The sequence below is a fragment of the Theobroma cacao genome, chromosome 9 (genome assembly GCF_000208745.1).
Source record: "Theobroma cacao cultivar B97-61/B2 chromosome 9, Criollo_cocoa_genome_V2, whole genome shotgun sequence".
NCBI classification, from domain to species: Eukaryota; Viridiplantae; Streptophyta; class Magnoliopsida; order Malvales; family Malvaceae; genus Theobroma; species Theobroma cacao.
In genome coordinates, this window is record NC_030858.1 from 36,530,319 (window position 1) to 36,546,011 (window position 15,693).

Consider the following 15,693-nt stretch of genomic DNA (forward strand, 5'->3'; position numbering starts at 1 on the left):
AAGCCCCTCTTTCAGACGTATAGTTTCATGAACATAGATGTGGTCACGTGCTTTACTAAGATGATTAGAAGTTTAAACACACCAATACTAGTAGCAAGCAGTAATTAAACAGACCACATCTCAAACAACCTAATCCAAGAAATCACGACTACAGCTAAACCATATCAAGTAAAGGTTTTAACAATGCAACTGAGTAAAATTGATTGGTAATTTCTATGTATTTGATTAAATCAAGTGCAAAGAGAACTGAAGAGAAAAGAATTATAATAAGTACTTATTGCTCTTTTACCTTTTTAAAATCTAGTAAAGTTATTTAAAGATAAATTACTATAACTCCAACTAAAATTCTTAATTTTCAAAGCATACCCCTCAGTCCAAATATAAACAATATCTTATGATTGTAACATTATCTCACTTCTCTACTGATCCCTGTCCTCTCACATCAAATTTCACTTCATTGAACATCATTTTATTTCTCTCCTATCATTTCCGTTCTCTTCTCTTATCCTCGTTCAAACAGACTTAAACACCATGCCAATGTGCCTAAGAACTCGAGATTGCTACATATCTCACATATCAATTCAAGTCAACACCTCTTAAAGTTAATATTCATTTTCACAATTCCCTTATCTCAGCTAGTGAAGAAATTAATTCACTTATAAACACATTAAAGAAGGTTCAAAGCACCATAAACAGTTAAAGACTACAAGGATTACTACATTTTTTCAATGTTCCAACAAAAATGTAAATCAATATCATACGCAGATACCGCCTGCTTTCTTCTTCAATCTCAAAACATTATTCTCTCATAGAAATAACACTAAAAATGGGAATTATCGCAATTACAAAATTATATCCCTTTGATAACGATTCTCAGATCACTCTCTCAGATAAAATAGAGCAAATTCTGTAAAATCTCTTTAAAGGAACCAAACACGCCTTTATATTAACCCTTTATTCAATACAGTTTTACGAAAAGGAAAAATAAGTAAATCGGAATCTAGGGTTTACCTCTTGTGCCTTTGAACGAAGGGCGAGTTCTTGGCATCTTCCTCTGCAAAATCGATTTAATAAAAAAGACGTTCAGTACACTTATACGTACACAATTGAGTACTTAAATACGTATTGCAAGGATCGAGAGGAAAATATGTTACCGGTGAGACCAAGGGAAAACTTGGTGATGATGGTTCCGGTAATGGCGAAGCCGACAAGGAAGGGCCAGTTGCGGTTGAACTCCCTCTTGAAGAAAACGGGCCACGGATCGAACCACCTCCTCATCTTTCCTTCGCTTCTTCTTTTTCCTTTTTCTCCTGATGATTCTTACTGTCTTGCTCTTTCTTTGCTTTGGTGGCTATAAACAACGAGATCGGTTTTTCTCACTTGCTGAGGGAATGGTTTTGGTTTTATCGTGGCCGTTGGATGATCAGATTCGATGATTTGGGAGAGATCGGACCTCGAGAGTGGTTGGGTTTGGGACAGAGCTTTTGATGGGCTTAGAGACACTGTATCGAGTTTGTCCCGTTAATGGGCCCATGAGTGAACCTTTCGGGAATTGGAATTTAAGAACTTAATGAAGACATTTATTTATTATTTAAGTAAATTAACTTTTGCATCACTAAATAAAGACATCTTTTTTATTTTGATAAACTAATTTTGAAAGAGAACGATTTGATTGTCAATATTTATAAATGTTATTATTTTGATCACGTCACCGTTAAAAAATAATGCATTTTTTGCGTACCTTTTATATTTTTGTTGACATCAATTGCTCCAAACGATTATGTCCACATGATAATCATTTAAAAAAAATCATTTTTTTAAATCTTTTATTGTTACGTGGAAATAGATACAAATTTCATATTAACATAAGATGAGATGGGTTTCAACTTCATAAATAAAGATTTTTATTCTGTTAAGTATATCTTTTAAGTTATAAGTATAAACCCGTGATCGATACAGTCACGTGATCTATTTGACTTGAATGGTGACGTAAAACACCATGTGAGAGGTTTGTTATCTTTAAATGATTGGGTGATTAAAATAATAATACTTATATACATACAGGTGATCAAAAATATTATTTTTCAAAATTAAGTTACCAAAACGTAAAATTTCAAAAAATTAAGTAATTAAAAAGATAATTTACTCTTAGTGTTAAGATATTTTTAAATGTTCCGAATTTAAAGAATGAAGAGATAAGAATTGTGGCGTTAGGTGTAGATAATATAAATTTTAAAAATAATATTAATTTATTAATATTTCACATTTGGACTTTTTTTTTAATTCTTAAACGTTTTCCTTTATGTTTTATGTTCATGAATGATGACGTGGTAAAGAAAATATTGAGATTAATTTTCAAATGAGATTATCAACTTAAACTTTAAAATTGAAAAACGAGGGTCATCTAAGATGTGTATGTAATCCCTATAACGAATTTCCTTTTTGCTTATTTTCTCCTAATAGTTGCCATCTACTTTACTTCTTTTCTTCCTTTATTACTTGATCTTATGTTCTCCTGTCAATTCTTTCTATCGAACTGTGTTACTTGATTAAACATTGTCGTTCAGCTTGTTGGGCATTATTTTATGGTAAAAGGTGTTGTTGAAACTTTTAGGTATAATATTTAAAACGGTTATTAAATTCTTTAAGAAAATTTAAATAAATAATAAATTTTTATTATATTTAATTAAATTTTTATATTTTTATTTTAAGTAAAATAAGTATTTAAGATTGACTAATAGTTAATTAATTATCATTAATCAAATCATTTATAGTACATGGTGTTAATTCGATATATTGACATGTTATAGTGAATGATGATGTAGTATAATGATATGACCGCATGACATTTTATTTTTTATATTAACATAAAAGTGACAAGTAATGTTTTAATTAATAATAGTAAATCAATCGTTAATAATAAGATTTAATTGAACTAAATAGAAAAATAAATACTTATTTAATTTTTTTACAATAATTTAAAAACTTTTTAAACTATTATGCCAAACTTTTAAATATACTAGTTGTTTGAAAAGTGCAAATGTAATTGAACTTTTTTTAAATACTAATGGATAATATTGTTGTCTATTACAAAAAAAAAAACATTAATGTATCTAACAAGTTTTTTTTTTTGTTACATTACATCAACTTCTTCTTTTTGATTAATGAATAATATATGCCTTTTTAAATAAACTTTTTATTGTAACTCTTTTTAAAATCTTGACTTTGAATCTTCAATTATTGGCATCTAAAATGTACTAATTTTTAATTTTCGTGTAATGGGAGTAAATCTCATAATTAATTTGTATTTAAAAAAATTTATTTTCATCCGTGATCTAATAAAATACTGGATCTTTCATCTATTTATCAATATCTAGTTAATATTCGAATAAATTTATCATTTGTACGTCTGTCAAATTATCATGTGGTAAAGTTTATTCATATTCTAATCAAGTTTTAGTGACAATTTGACAAATGAATAGATTTATAATATATTTAAAACTTCACGAATGAAAAATTTGAATTTCTTAAATTGCAGATAAAAAAAATCAACAACTAATAATGTAATTTATTCAATGACCGAATTTTATTTTCTTTTCAACCCGATTTGATCCGATTTCATCCCTTTTTAAGGAGAAAGAGTTGCTTTGTGAGTCGAGACCCATTTTTATTACAATTGAAATCAAAGCAACTTGATTTTTTATATATACTGAAACAACATTTCATGACAAGCTATGTACTGCTTCGTACATTACGAGCCGATCTTTTTGGCTGGTTGGACTTGTGATTGATCGTTCATATTAGTATAACCTTTTTGTATTTAGTTGACGTTAGTATGTATGGAATTTTGTTTAAACTTAGATGAGTACAGAGGGCTTTGAATTAACTTAGATAAGTGATTTACACAGCCAAAAACTCCATAGAATTCAACCACTGGAATTATATATTTTTCTAAATAAAGAGTTTTTTATTTTCTCGAGTACTTAGACCGATAATCTCATTATATATTTACTTGCATATATATATATATATATAAAAGATCAATTTTCTTTTACTTATACTTTTAATATATCTTTATATGATAAATTTTTACCATGTTTAGAAATTTTGAAGTCATATTTAGGATATTATGAAGATTACGTGATAATGGATACTACTACTTTGAAAATTAATTTTGGTCAAAAGACCGATTGGAATTTGGAAGGATCTTATAAAATTAAATCCCCCATGCACACAACTCACCTATGATATGCAATGCTTAGGAATAGTTTTCTATTTTTCCATGTGATCTAGCAATAGAAACCCTTACTATTATATAAGGAGTAATAACATTAAAAAAAAAGCATAAACCAAATCGTCAAGATAGTTTGATTAATGACTCATGATTCACAATCCTCAAGTATAATCTACTGTACAACAAGGATGAAGGAAATAATATATATATAAATAAGAAATCAAATTGATTAATTGAGCCAACTGAGAGGACAAGATTTAGGCATATAATTTTCCGTACTGTTAATACATTATCGTAAAAGAAACCCTTCTGAACAGAGCATTACTAAGAAAAACGGACTGTTACGAAATATTTGAAAAATTTAACCCAAAGCCCAAAACGGCAAAACGGGAACTCTTTTTTTAATTGCATTTGCCCCTTTGTTTTCCCGCTGTCCGTTAAAATGTAAAATCAAAATCACTATCAGAAAAAGTTCGGACCCGCCTAATTTGAAATTCTTATACATTAAAAAAAGCACAATCCGCGTCATATGTCATAAAATTTATCCCAGCCGTCGATGATAATTCTATCTACGGTTCATATGTAATTCACTGAACATCAGTACATCACACACTTGTCGATAAAAATGAGTTCCAAGTTGAAAAATTCCAAACACCACAATCCGCGCACTTACATTGCACGCTTAACAACTATCGATTTGGCACTCTATCAACGGTTTATATAACTCAGCCTTTTTCACGCGGATCGATATTTTCAGCCGTCGATAAAATTATAATCGTACGATTCAAATTAGCCCCCCGCCAAACATTTTTAATCGCCTTACCATTCACAGCTCTTCTGTAATCTCATTCATCATTTCGATAGGTCTACCAAAAAACCCAAAAGGTTTCGAAGAAAATGTCGGGAAGAGGAAAGGGAGGTAAGGGGCTTGGAAAGGGAGGAGCCAAGAGGCATAGGAAGGTTTTGAGGGATAACATCCAGGGAATCACTAAGCCCGCCATTCGCCGTCTGGCTCGTAGAGGAGGTGTGAAGAGGATCAGCGGCTTGATCTATGAAGAAACCAGAGGAGTCTTGAAGATTTTCTTGGAGAACGTGATTCGCGATGCTGTGACATACACTGAGCACGCAAGAAGGAAGACTGTTACTGCCATGGATGTTGTTTACGCATTGAAGAGGCAGGGCAGGACTCTCTATGGCTTTGGTGGTTAAGATTCTGTACTCTTTAGTATAGATTTAGCTTTGGCATTATTAAGTTTGTCAATTGTACATCTTGGCTATAGATCTTGCCTTTATGTGATTGTTTCAGTTCCCTTGTTGATGTTCTTGTAATCTGTAATCTTGAATATGGGCGATGGATTTCCTTCATCAAGCCTTTGCGCGCTTTTCCATTTTTAATCTTTCACTGTTTCCAGGTAATTGGTTTTACATCAAATTAAATAACACGATTTATCTTTATACTATAGTTTAATACATCCTAGTTATGGAGCGGGCAAGTCATATGATGGTCCCGACCATCGTGCTTGGTCGTAATCAGCCAATCGACCATCCTGCAAGCGGCGCTGCCTGTCTTAAAACTTTTGTATTGAAAATTAATCAGTATATAAAATATTGGATTATTATGAACGTGCAATTAAATTCGCGGTATTGTGCATAAATAATTCTTTGATCCAATTCCTTCTTGTGATGGTAGCATTCCCCTTGGGCTGGCTCTAGATCTTTCTTTTCACGATAAAGGGAAAAAGGGGAACTAGGAATCTTGCCCCATAGCGAGAAGGTACAGTCATTCAAGCAAGCTCTTTGCAGAAATTGTGGTGCTTATTGGAACATCACTTCGCTTCATCCAAAGGTTAAAATCCACGTCCTTGATATAAGGACATAATTACAGTATTAACCTATACTAATTTTCCCCACAGCTTTCTATTATCCGGAATCGAGTTGCAGTATATGATGTTGCCAACACAATATCTAGCGACTGGTCGGAAGCTAGATATATAGCTGATAATAGCATTCAATTTGGATCACCTTTCTGCCTTTGATGTCTCAAAATTTTCCTTGTCAAAATTGGTTACCTTTACCGTAGTAACCCGTGACAATAACATATCACTTGAAGACAACAAAAACAGTAGCTGCTGCCGGTAGTGACATCTGTTAGACACTCTGTTAACCACCACTACCTCGCCACGTGTCATATGGCACCCACTGTTTTGCTGACGTGGAGGTGGTCTCTCCGATAGGACCAACAAAGTGAACTCCTTCACTGCCTTCCCTACTTTTATTATCCTCCCTTCCTGGAAAAATAGAAAAAGGAAAACACTTTTTGTTTCCAGATTTTGGTAGAAGAGACAAAAAATAAAAAAAAAGGCAAAAACTCACCTCCTGATATCTGCACGTTTCGACGAGAAGGTACACTTGAGCTGAGCAAATCGAGCTCTGGCATTTTCAGCGGTGGTTTCCCGTTGACGGTATGGGAGTGCCGAGCGACGACGTCGTTTTGATCCAGAAAGGAAAGAAGCCAGGAGAGCCTCACGTAATCACTGTTAATTGTCCTGATAAGCATGGCCTCGGATGCGATATTTGCCGTATAATTCTTGATTTCGGTCTTTACATCACCAAAGGAGGTGAATTCTTAGCTCCCTCTTGCATAATTGCTTTCCACCTCTTTTTATTTTTACTGCAATTAGTGTTTTTTCTGTTTAAATAATATGATTTATGATTAGATTTGCATTGTTTAAAATTAGGAATTCTTTTTAGTTAATTAAGTTCTAGAACTTTTCTTTGACGTAAATGGAAACCTGGAGTTTTTTAGATTAGCTATGTTTTAATGGTAGACAATTTTGGTTGTAGATGTTTCAACGGATGGAATTTGGTGCTATATGGTATTTTGGGTGGTTCCTCATTCGAGCTCAATTTTTGTAAGGTGGCCAAGTTTGAAGAACCGCCTTCAGTCCATATGTCCCTCTTGTTCGGTGACATTTTACTTGAATGATCAAACTTCACACTCTGCGGCTTCTCCGGTTTACTTGTTGAAGTTCTTTTGCCTTGATCGGAAAGAATTGTTACATGGTAATTGTGATTCCAATTAATGTTCCTTAATTGAATGTGAATTTGGTGTGCCACGGGTGTATGTGTGCAATATGCACGGTCAGTTCTAATGGAGTTGGAAACTTTGCTTTAGATGTTACACAGGTTCTCTGCGAGCTCGAGCTAACAATTCAAAAGGTGAAAGTCACGACGACCCCTGATGGCAGAGTTCTTGACCTCTTCTTTATAACAGATAACATGTGAGGTTTCATTTTGAGATGTGTGCAATACTTTTCCTTTTGAGAAATATTTTCCAATGAACAGTATTCTGTTGCTTATGGAGGTTTTTTTTTTTTTTTTGGTATTATTAATGAGAAATTTTAGTTCTTTGTTTCTATTCAGAAGGTTGACGCATCTAGGCTCTAGCAGTTAAATGTTATTCAGAAGTTATTTAATTTTGGACCACTTATCATGTGGTCCACTTGTAGTGAAAGTGAAATTCATGTCATGTCATGTAGTTTGTGGTTTTATTTGCCTTTGATCATCTTGTTTCTTTTCTTATATTTTTATTTGTTTTCTGCATAGTTTGTTTTTGTGTTTTAGTTTCTCAAAGACCTTATCTGTCATGGAAAACCAAAACTAGATGCCAAAAACACCTGTTCTTCTTGATGCCTGTATTAGTGCCTTTGCTTACGGGTAATGGAGAATGTCACTTCGTTGAAAAGTGAAAATAACATGGTACATAGTGATTTTTGCGCTGTTATTTGTAGATTTGGGGGTCTAGAATTTCTCAATCAGTTATGGCAATTGAATAATTGTATTGATAATAACCAATCAATCAAGGAATAAAGTATTAAAAGGTTCGGTTATTGATCTCAGTTATGTATGCAACATTGTTTCAGGGAGCTTTTACACACAAAAGAACGACAAGATGACACATACAAGCAATTAAATGCTGTGTTGGGTGAATCTTGTATCAGTTGTGAACTCAAGTTGGCTGGTCCTGAGTATGAATGCCATCATGGTATCTTGTCTCTTTCTCCTGCTGTAGTAGAAGAGTTATTTCGTTCTGAACTATCAGACAAGGAGACTCGTTCACAAGCTCTTAGCCCAGATATGACAAAATTGAAGAAAGCAAATGTAGTGGTAGACAATTCATTGAGCCCAGCTCATACATTGCTCCAATTACATTGTGTTGATCACAAAGGTCTTTTCTACGATGTATTGAGAACTTTGAAAGACTGCAATATCAAGGTATTGTATGTCCTGCTAAAATTTTTGATGTTTGACAAGTACCTTATAAAATTAGTTTCTGTTGTATGGTATAATAGTGTGCCTGTTTAATTATGCTGCATAGTCCCCGCATCTATTAGGTTGAAGATGTCTCGCTACCAAGTTTATATTTTTCAAAATGACATGATTGAGGTTTAGTAATTGTCCTTAGAATTTTTCATTGCCCTATGAAATAAACAACACAAATTTATTTTGTCTGTTCACAAAATGTGACTACCAGGGTTGATAGCTGGTAATTCTAACCCTTTCCTTAGATTAGGCCTAGGGGCCATAAAGTTTTGGGACCCTATTGAACCATAGTCATGGTGAGTGGTGTTATCAAAGAGCTGGTTTCCAAGGTTCTCCATCGGCTTGTTATCCTGAGCCACAGGATTACCTATTGCTGAATGATAGTGCTCACGGTTGAAATGACTTTGGTGTCTAGTTGATTGATTTAATGTATCCTCTCCCCCTCCCTCTGCTTTGGCTTTTACTTAAATTTCCACTGGGGTGATAGATGCTATTTGTTTCTTTTTTCCCAGATAGCTTATGGTCGGTTCTCACCCACTTTCAATGGCTATCGTGATATCGACGTATTTATTCTGCAGAAGGATGGGAAAAAGATTGTTGGTCCTGATAAGCAAAATGGATTATGCTCTCGTCTGAAGGTGGAAATGCTTCACCCATTGCGTGTCATCATTTCAAACCGGGGCCCAGATACTGAGCTTCTGGTTGCTAATCCAGTTGAATTATCTGGAAAGGGAAGACCGCGGGTTTTCTATGATGTTACACTGGCTCTAAAGGGTCTGGGGATTTGCATATTCTCGGTAAGAAATCATTGCATTAAAAGAAAAGTGATTTAAAAACCATCAACAGATTGTAACTTTTGTGAACTTGCTTTGATATAACATAATGGAAAGAGAACAATGATGCAATGCCTGGTAGTTCAAACTAGAAGACTGAATATGTATTTCCATTGTTTAATACCACTATGGTCGCATGTTTGGCTATTTTGAGCTAAAGATTTTATGGCAAGAAGGTTATTGGTTCATTCAGCCCAGTCAAATCAGCAAACGTTCTTGTTGAATCTCTTTTTCCTAGAGAGTTGCCAAATCATTGTTTAAACTACTTGTAACCATTTGCTTTCTTGGTTTTTAGGCTGAAATTGGAAGACACTCAAGTTCAGATCGTGAATGGGAAGTCTACAGATTTCTTTTGGACGAGAACTGCAGATTCCTGTTATCAAGTATGGTAGCTAGAAATCAGATTGTAGATAGAGTTAGAAGAATGCTGATGGGTTGGTGAGTGGAGTCATCTTCCTTGTAGCTGGAATGTTAGTCCCACCCTCACTTAATGCTCTTTCTCCTGCTTTCAGTCTTGGGTGCAATGCACTGATTCCCCATTATATCTTTATGCATTTGGCTTGTATTCTCAAAGAATCCCTCCTTTAACAACCTACGTTGAGCATATGCCAGTTCAATTATGATTGCTCGTTATCTGTTGTAGAGAAGAATGTCCAAGACTTGCCAATCTGATGTAGAGCATGTTCATCCAGTCCGTTCTTGGTTTACCAAACTAAGGATGGATTTGTCGGAGAAAGGGTTGCCATTGTTTGCTCTTCTTATGCCACGCTGCATTTTCAGCTGTAAATTTGTAGGGAAATCAGATTGTATTAGCTTGTATGAATTTGTTTTAAGAATGAATAAACATTAATAAAAGCCTTATATCTTCTTTTTAATTGCTTTTTTTTTTAAACTTTGATTCACTGCTAAGTTAGAAGGTATCACAGCATTAGGATGGCATTAAATCCTAAACACTTATCTTAAACCAGTCGGTCGAGTTGACAAAAAACTGTCAATTTTAGCAGGCATGTAACGCGAAAAGTCCGTCACCTTCAGTTCTGCAATTCAAAGCTCAAACGTAACAAAATGCTTTAATCTCTTTTTTTTTGGACCAATTCAGTCTATCAAGGATCATAATCTTTTTGCAAGAGCAAAATAAACAGTGACGTCATTGATGAATTGTTCTAACTGATAGGAATGTTTGTAAGGACAGTCTGATCTCTGATTGAGAAATTATTAGTAATAATTACTTTATATGTTGATCGTATAATCAGAAACACACGTGGCCCGAAATGAGTTTATACCAATGGCTTTGCAATCTCCCACGCGGGTGACGGTATAATTTCCTTCTATTGCTTATCCAGATTCATCCCTCCACCTCCAAGAATGAAAACAGACACGTGGAAAATGACAAAACGCACCATACCACCACGACATCAAAAATCCTTGTCACCATTTCCCCTTTGCCTGCTCGCCCTTTTTCGTCTTCTTTAATGAGTAAAGGCTCTCCCTTCCACTCCCCACGCTGTTGCTTCTCTTCCACGCCAGATCACCCTTCGCTTCCTTTCCCTTGTCTTTATTAAACAATTAATTAATTAATTAATTTAACACCGTTTAATTATTCTTATTGGATATAAGTCCACGGCCTTTTACGCTGTCGGTAAAAGGTCAAAACGGCTACTGCCATCCATTAACGAGAAAGCTTTTATTTGGAGAGAATAGAACATAAACGAAATTTCTTTTGTTCGATTGCTCTTTGTTTGGATCAAATTCATATTCCTTTCTCTCAAATGATAGATTTTCTTTCTATTCTTCTCCTTTTGAGATCTTAACATAAAAATGCAGCAACAAGAAGCTTCTTCAAGACCTCGAAGCTCCGCTTATCTCAACGCGCTCACACAAGAAATCGAGAAAAAGCTTCAGCGGGTACGTTTTCTCACCTCTCTGTTTGTTTCTCGAGAAAACCGAAGGAAAAGCAGAACGATTTTCAGTTTTATTTTTTTTTCCAATCAATCTTTGCATTATTTTATCGTTAAGTTGTAAGTTTGACATTTTAGGTAATGATTGGCTAGCGTCTGGAAAGTAATTTATTATTTCCGTTAATATATTGATTAAATAGTAATAAAAGCATTTTTTCCGATTAGTTTTTGCTTAATTTTCTGTTAGAGCTTTTTGATCTGATGTATATTCAAATTTGTTACAGGCATTAGCGTCTTCATCTCAGAGACGCAACTTATTACAACAATTATTCGCCGATATAGCTTTGGAAGTGGATGATCGAGCCAAAGGTTAGCTAAGACTTCGTCAACTCTGTTTTTTTTCTTTCACTAAAAAAAATTACATTAAATTAAGTTTAAAATAGTAAATGTTTAAGTTGTAGTGTCATTTTAATTGATTATAGGGATTAAATACTGTAATTTACTCATGGTTCAAATTCAATTGTCAGTTATAGAAGATTTTGAGAATTTCTCATATTATTTATATATTGAAATTGGAAACAGATATAATACTGAGTAGAGAAGAAGATGCAATATCTCCTGCAGAGTACGGTATTAATGGCCGTCTATGTTTTTACGATGTGCTTGCTGATTATTATGTTCAAGAGCCGGAAAGTGGAAAGCCTATCCTTGATTTGATTGTCCAGCTATGGAGCCAATCATTTGCATCCCAAAATTTTGCCCTTTTATTCCATAAATGGGTGAGCAAGCTCATGATTGGTTCATAGTAGTTCTTTTGCTGTTTCATTATGAAATTACTCTTTGGAGCTTTTTTGGTGCTGCAGTAGTAATATTCATTTTAATGAGTTTTTCTCTAGATAAAACCAATGTTTTCAAGTTTGATATAATTTTCATATGAATCATTTGTAACCAAGGCATAAGTATACGGAGTTGTGCTTAGCTTTTTTGATTTCAACCTGATTGCTCACTGAATATTTATGATAGTAGTTTAATGTGAATATCATTTCTTTGGCTGTTGCTGCTGTTTATTGTTGGTGCTATCAACTGAGAAAATGGTTGATGGTTCTGCCAGGTAGTAATTTAGAGTGTTCCAACTAGATAAAATAACAAAGAAAAAGCAAATGTGACTAGTTGCAAAACACATTTTCTTTGCTTTGAAAAATCTACATTAACATATACATGGTTCTTATTGTTTTATTTATTTTATTCCCTACTTCGTAGACATAATTCCTGGTTACAGTCTCTAAGTGCCATTGGGATTTGATGCATTTCTAATATTAGTAGTAATATAGAAGTAGTGCAGTTATCATGAGATCTCTGGATCAAATTCAAAATGACCATCCATAGAAGACCTAGTTGTGGAATCTTGTTATATTCTCATTTCCAATAGTGCTCAGAAGTAGATAATATTTGCTCCTACTGGATATTCTAATTAAGATATGTTGTTGCATTAGAGACTGGACAAAATGCGGTTTTAATCAGTGAATGATCTTTTCAATTCTTTTTCCATGAAGTCCTTTTACATTGAATAGTAGATGCTTTGTATTTTGCCTGCAGTTATTTGAAGTCCAACTGGATAATGCTGATGTACTACTTCGTTATTCATCTGCGCTTGTTCAGGGTGCAACAAATGTTTTCTGGTATTAATACTATTCATTAAATACAAATTGGTAGTGCTTGAGTGGCAGTTTTGTGAGGTTCCAAATGCCAATAGCTTTATCATATTGCTATTATGCTGGTCATGCTTGTTGAAAGAAGTGTCAAAACTTAATGCCTCATAATGTCTTATAACTCCAGTTAATGTTGTGCTTGTTTGCAGGATTGATATCCAATCAAATACAAGGCGTTTCCAGTCTTTATTTCAGGTAAATCATAAAAGATCTAAACACACATTATCACCATTCGAAATGCATGCTTGCTTTTATTATTTATCTGCACTTTTCTTCTTCTATGGACTCAGTACCTCCTTGAGGAAGTTGCATTGGAGCCCACAAGGTTAAATAAAATTCCAGTACAGGTGAGATATTTTTTTTGTTATGTTGAGTTTTGCGTGCTGACGTATTATCTACCATGTGTAATCCTGCTCTCGCTATAATATCTGAAAGAATATCATGTCAAGTTCAGGATATTTGTATAGTTACCGTTTGTCATCAAGTTTCCTTACTGCCATTTATATTTTGAATACTGATTTGGCAAATTCTAATTTTCAGGCCCAGCGAGATCTGTACCTTTTACTTTCAAGGTTCATATTCTTTTATAACTCAGGTTAGATTTTTTTTTTCTCCTTTGGAACCTTGATTTGGAACAACAATGTTCATATATGGATATTCCTTTTATGATGAGCTAATCTATGCAGTTGAAAAACTTGAAAGCTTCTTCAAGCAGTGCCCTGCATTTCCAAATGCTTTCCTGATTGGTGGACCAGCAGATATACTTGTTATTGAACTAGCAGACCAGGTAAATATATTTTTCCATGATTAGATAGTATAAATTTTTCTGTTCTTGTTTATTGTTTATAGTTACCACCTTAAAGAAAAGCCTTTGCAACAATTGATGCATTCACATTTGGGAAATTTTCCATTGGCCAGCTTCAAAAGTTAAAGGTGGAGCCAGTCCTACTGCATTATCTTTCGCAGATAAAGGTTCTCCAGGGTACTATTATCAACTTCTTCTAGGGTTAGGTTGTATGCAACTGCTCGAAATTGACCATAATGTTTAAATCCTGCAGGCATGGAACTGAGAATGGCCACAAGTACGAGGTTGAAGACCAGTTTGTATAGCTTTACCTCTCCTGGTGGTCCAATGTATCCTACAAGGGCTGTCCGTCATGCAGCTTGGGATGCCTTAGATTTGCTTTTTCCTGTGAGTAACCTTTTGAATTGCTCTTTCCAGTGAGAATTCTTTTTGAAAGAAAACTCATGTTGCACTTGGGTTCTATAATCTGCTCATTAGATGTTATGAACTTAGTTACCCTAAATAGTTAGTCATCTGCAGGATGCATCAGTTGGATCTTTATAAGTTTTTAATTAAAAATAGTTTCATTAGTGTTTTTGGTTTTGATCATTATTGTTTCGCAGGTTGGGCGTTACCCTCGGCATCTTATAAGTTTGTTCTTTAGACTATTATATCCATGGTATTGGCCATCTTCATGTTGGAACTTTATAGTGTCTTGCATAAAAGCTGTGCTCTGTTCCTTGTTGAGGTTGATCTTTTCTAGTTGGGGGAAGCTGCCAAAAAGGGCCTAACCATCAAGCCAAAAATTCAAAGATCGGTGCAATAAACTATGCGTTGAACTTTAAATTTGTATGATTGCGTGTATTATATATGTTCTTTTGTAACCTTGTGTTTTTCTTTTATGAGAGGTGATGTACGTGTTGACATTATGAAGTGCAGCATCCGTTTTGATTATTTCTTTGACAAGAAACTAGAAGTAGAGAACCACTTTGTTTGGTTACAATTAATATGCATAAGGCACCAGTGGTCCGACCAGCTCTCTGCTGATCGCCAGGTATAGAAGGTAAAGAATGCTGTTCTCGTAAGCATTGGTAAATTAGGGAAAGGAGTTTAGATCGATTCGAGGGCCAGCTTATATGCTCAAGCCCATAATCCTGCTGCCCAAAGGCCAAGTTTCCAGCACAAGTACATCTGCCTGTTTTGGTGTTGGCCAAAATCGGAATTCTTGAGCCCAAGACATAAAAATCGGCCGGCCCAACCTTTGAGGTATGCATGCGCTAGACTACCATCTGTCATGGGCAGAGCTTGGCAGGGCCAGACTTTGCCCAAGACCATACCTACAATGGGCCAGACAACCTTAAGTATAGGACAGAAAGGCAGGCCTGGACTTAGCTCTCAAATGTTAGAGCCATGCCCAAATCCATGGGCCAGAGTACCTCAAGTCCAGGGCAGACCTCGGCAGGCCCAGATAAATATAGAGCCTAGCTCAATATATAGACATACATGGGCCGAACTATTTTAAGTCATGGACCTATTAACGGCCCAGACTACCAAAAGTCATGGGCCGACCTTTCGCAGGCAAAGGCTAAATCTAGACGTATCTAAGAGCATGGACAAACCTTAGCAGGCCTAGGTTCTGTCCAATATAATAACTAGCCCATGTCTAGAGGTCCATACCATCTGTTGACGTCCGCTAACAAGGCCCAATAAAGACCAGCTTCCAAAGATATAAAGCATATACCCGATATGGCCCTAGTTATTTTTAGTTATATAAGATTCAATTTATTTAATAACATTCGTTGGGCAGATTGGTGGGCCGGGTCAGGCTCAGTTTTATCTATCTAAGGGGTCAGCTCGGCAAGACACAAACCAGACCATGCACGCCTTTAACTAAGCCTCTGAAACCCATATA

At 34.8% G+C, this 15,693-nt stretch overlaps 4 protein-coding genes across 4 annotated transcripts; 3 read left to right on the plus strand and 1 right to left on the minus strand.

The window, feature by feature from the left end:
* LOC18590729 lies at window positions 1,008-1,395 on the minus strand. Its single transcript, XM_018126503.1, has 2 exons — window positions 1,155-1,395; window positions 1,008-1,054 (listed from the first exon to the last, which is right to left on the minus strand). Exons 1-2 carry the CDS (start codon window positions 1,276-1,278, stop codon window positions 1,008-1,010), a joined length of 171 nt encoding a protein of 56 aa, XP_017981992.1. The 5' UTR covers window positions 1,279-1,395.
* LOC18590730 (histone H4) lies at window positions 5,044-5,629 on the plus strand. The gene has a single exon (XM_007016421.2). The coding sequence runs from the start codon at window positions 5,132-5,134 to the stop codon at window positions 5,441-5,443; it is 312 nt and encodes a 103-aa protein (XP_007016483.1). The 5' UTR covers window positions 5,044-5,131; the 3' UTR covers window positions 5,444-5,629.
* LOC18590731 (ACT domain-containing protein ACR9) lies at window positions 6,363-10,265 on the plus strand. Its single transcript, XM_007016423.2, has 6 exons — window positions 6,363-6,852; window positions 7,079-7,297; window positions 7,410-7,515; window positions 8,158-8,509; window positions 9,070-9,354; window positions 9,686-10,265. Exons 1-6 carry the CDS (start codon window positions 6,699-6,701, stop codon window positions 9,830-9,832), a joined length of 1,263 nt encoding a protein of 420 aa, XP_007016485.1. The 5' UTR covers window positions 6,363-6,698; the 3' UTR covers window positions 9,833-10,265.
* LOC18590732 lies at window positions 10,828-14,735 on the plus strand. The gene is made up of 11 exons (XM_018126462.1): window positions 10,828-11,295; window positions 11,573-11,657; window positions 11,871-12,067; window positions 12,885-12,967; window positions 13,147-13,192; window positions 13,288-13,344; window positions 13,538-13,592; window positions 13,684-13,784; window positions 13,916-13,979; window positions 14,056-14,189; window positions 14,405-14,735. The coding sequence occupies exons 1-11, from the start codon at window positions 11,209-11,211 to the stop codon at window positions 14,570-14,572; spliced, it is 1,077 nt and encodes a 358-aa protein (XP_017981951.1). The 5' UTR covers window positions 10,828-11,208; the 3' UTR covers window positions 14,573-14,735.

Excerpts from the sequence above, each read along its gene's own strand:
- LOC18590731 (XM_007016423.2), top strand. The coding sequence starts at position 6,699 with ATGGGAGTGCCGAGCGACGACGTCGTTTTGATCCAGAAAGGAAAGAAG. Across the intron at positions 7,298-7,409 it reads TCGGAAAGAATTGTTACATG|ATGTTACACAGGTTCTCTGC; the intron begins GTAATTGTGATT and ends ACTTTGCTTTAG. Across the intron at positions 7,516-8,157 it reads TTCTTTATAACAGATAACAT|GGAGCTTTTACACACAAAAG; the intron begins GTGAGGTTTCAT and ends ACATTGTTTCAG.
- LOC18590732 (XM_018126462.1), top strand. The coding sequence starts at position 11,209 with ATGCAGCAACAAGAAGCTTCTTCAAGACCTCGAAGCTCCGCTTATCTC. Across the intron at positions 13,193-13,287 it reads GTTTCCAGTCTTTATTTCAG|TACCTCCTTGAGGAAGTTGC; the intron begins GTAAATCATAAA and ends CTATGGACTCAG. Across the intron at positions 13,593-13,683 it reads CATATTCTTTTATAACTCAG|TTGAAAAACTTGAAAGCTTC; the intron begins GTTAGATTTTTT and ends TAATCTATGCAG.
- LOC18590729 (XM_018126503.1), bottom strand. The coding sequence starts at position 1,278 with ATGAGGAGGTGGTTCGATCCGTGGCCCGTTTTCTTCAAGAGGGAGTTC. Across the intron at positions 1,055-1,154 it reads GTTTTCCCTTGGTCTCACCG|AGGAAGATGCCAAGAACTCG; the intron begins GTAACATATTTT and ends TCGATTTTGCAG.
- LOC18590730 (XM_007016421.2), top strand. The coding sequence starts at position 5,132 with ATGTCGGGAAGAGGAAAGGGAGGTAAGGGGCTTGGAAAGGGAGGAGCC.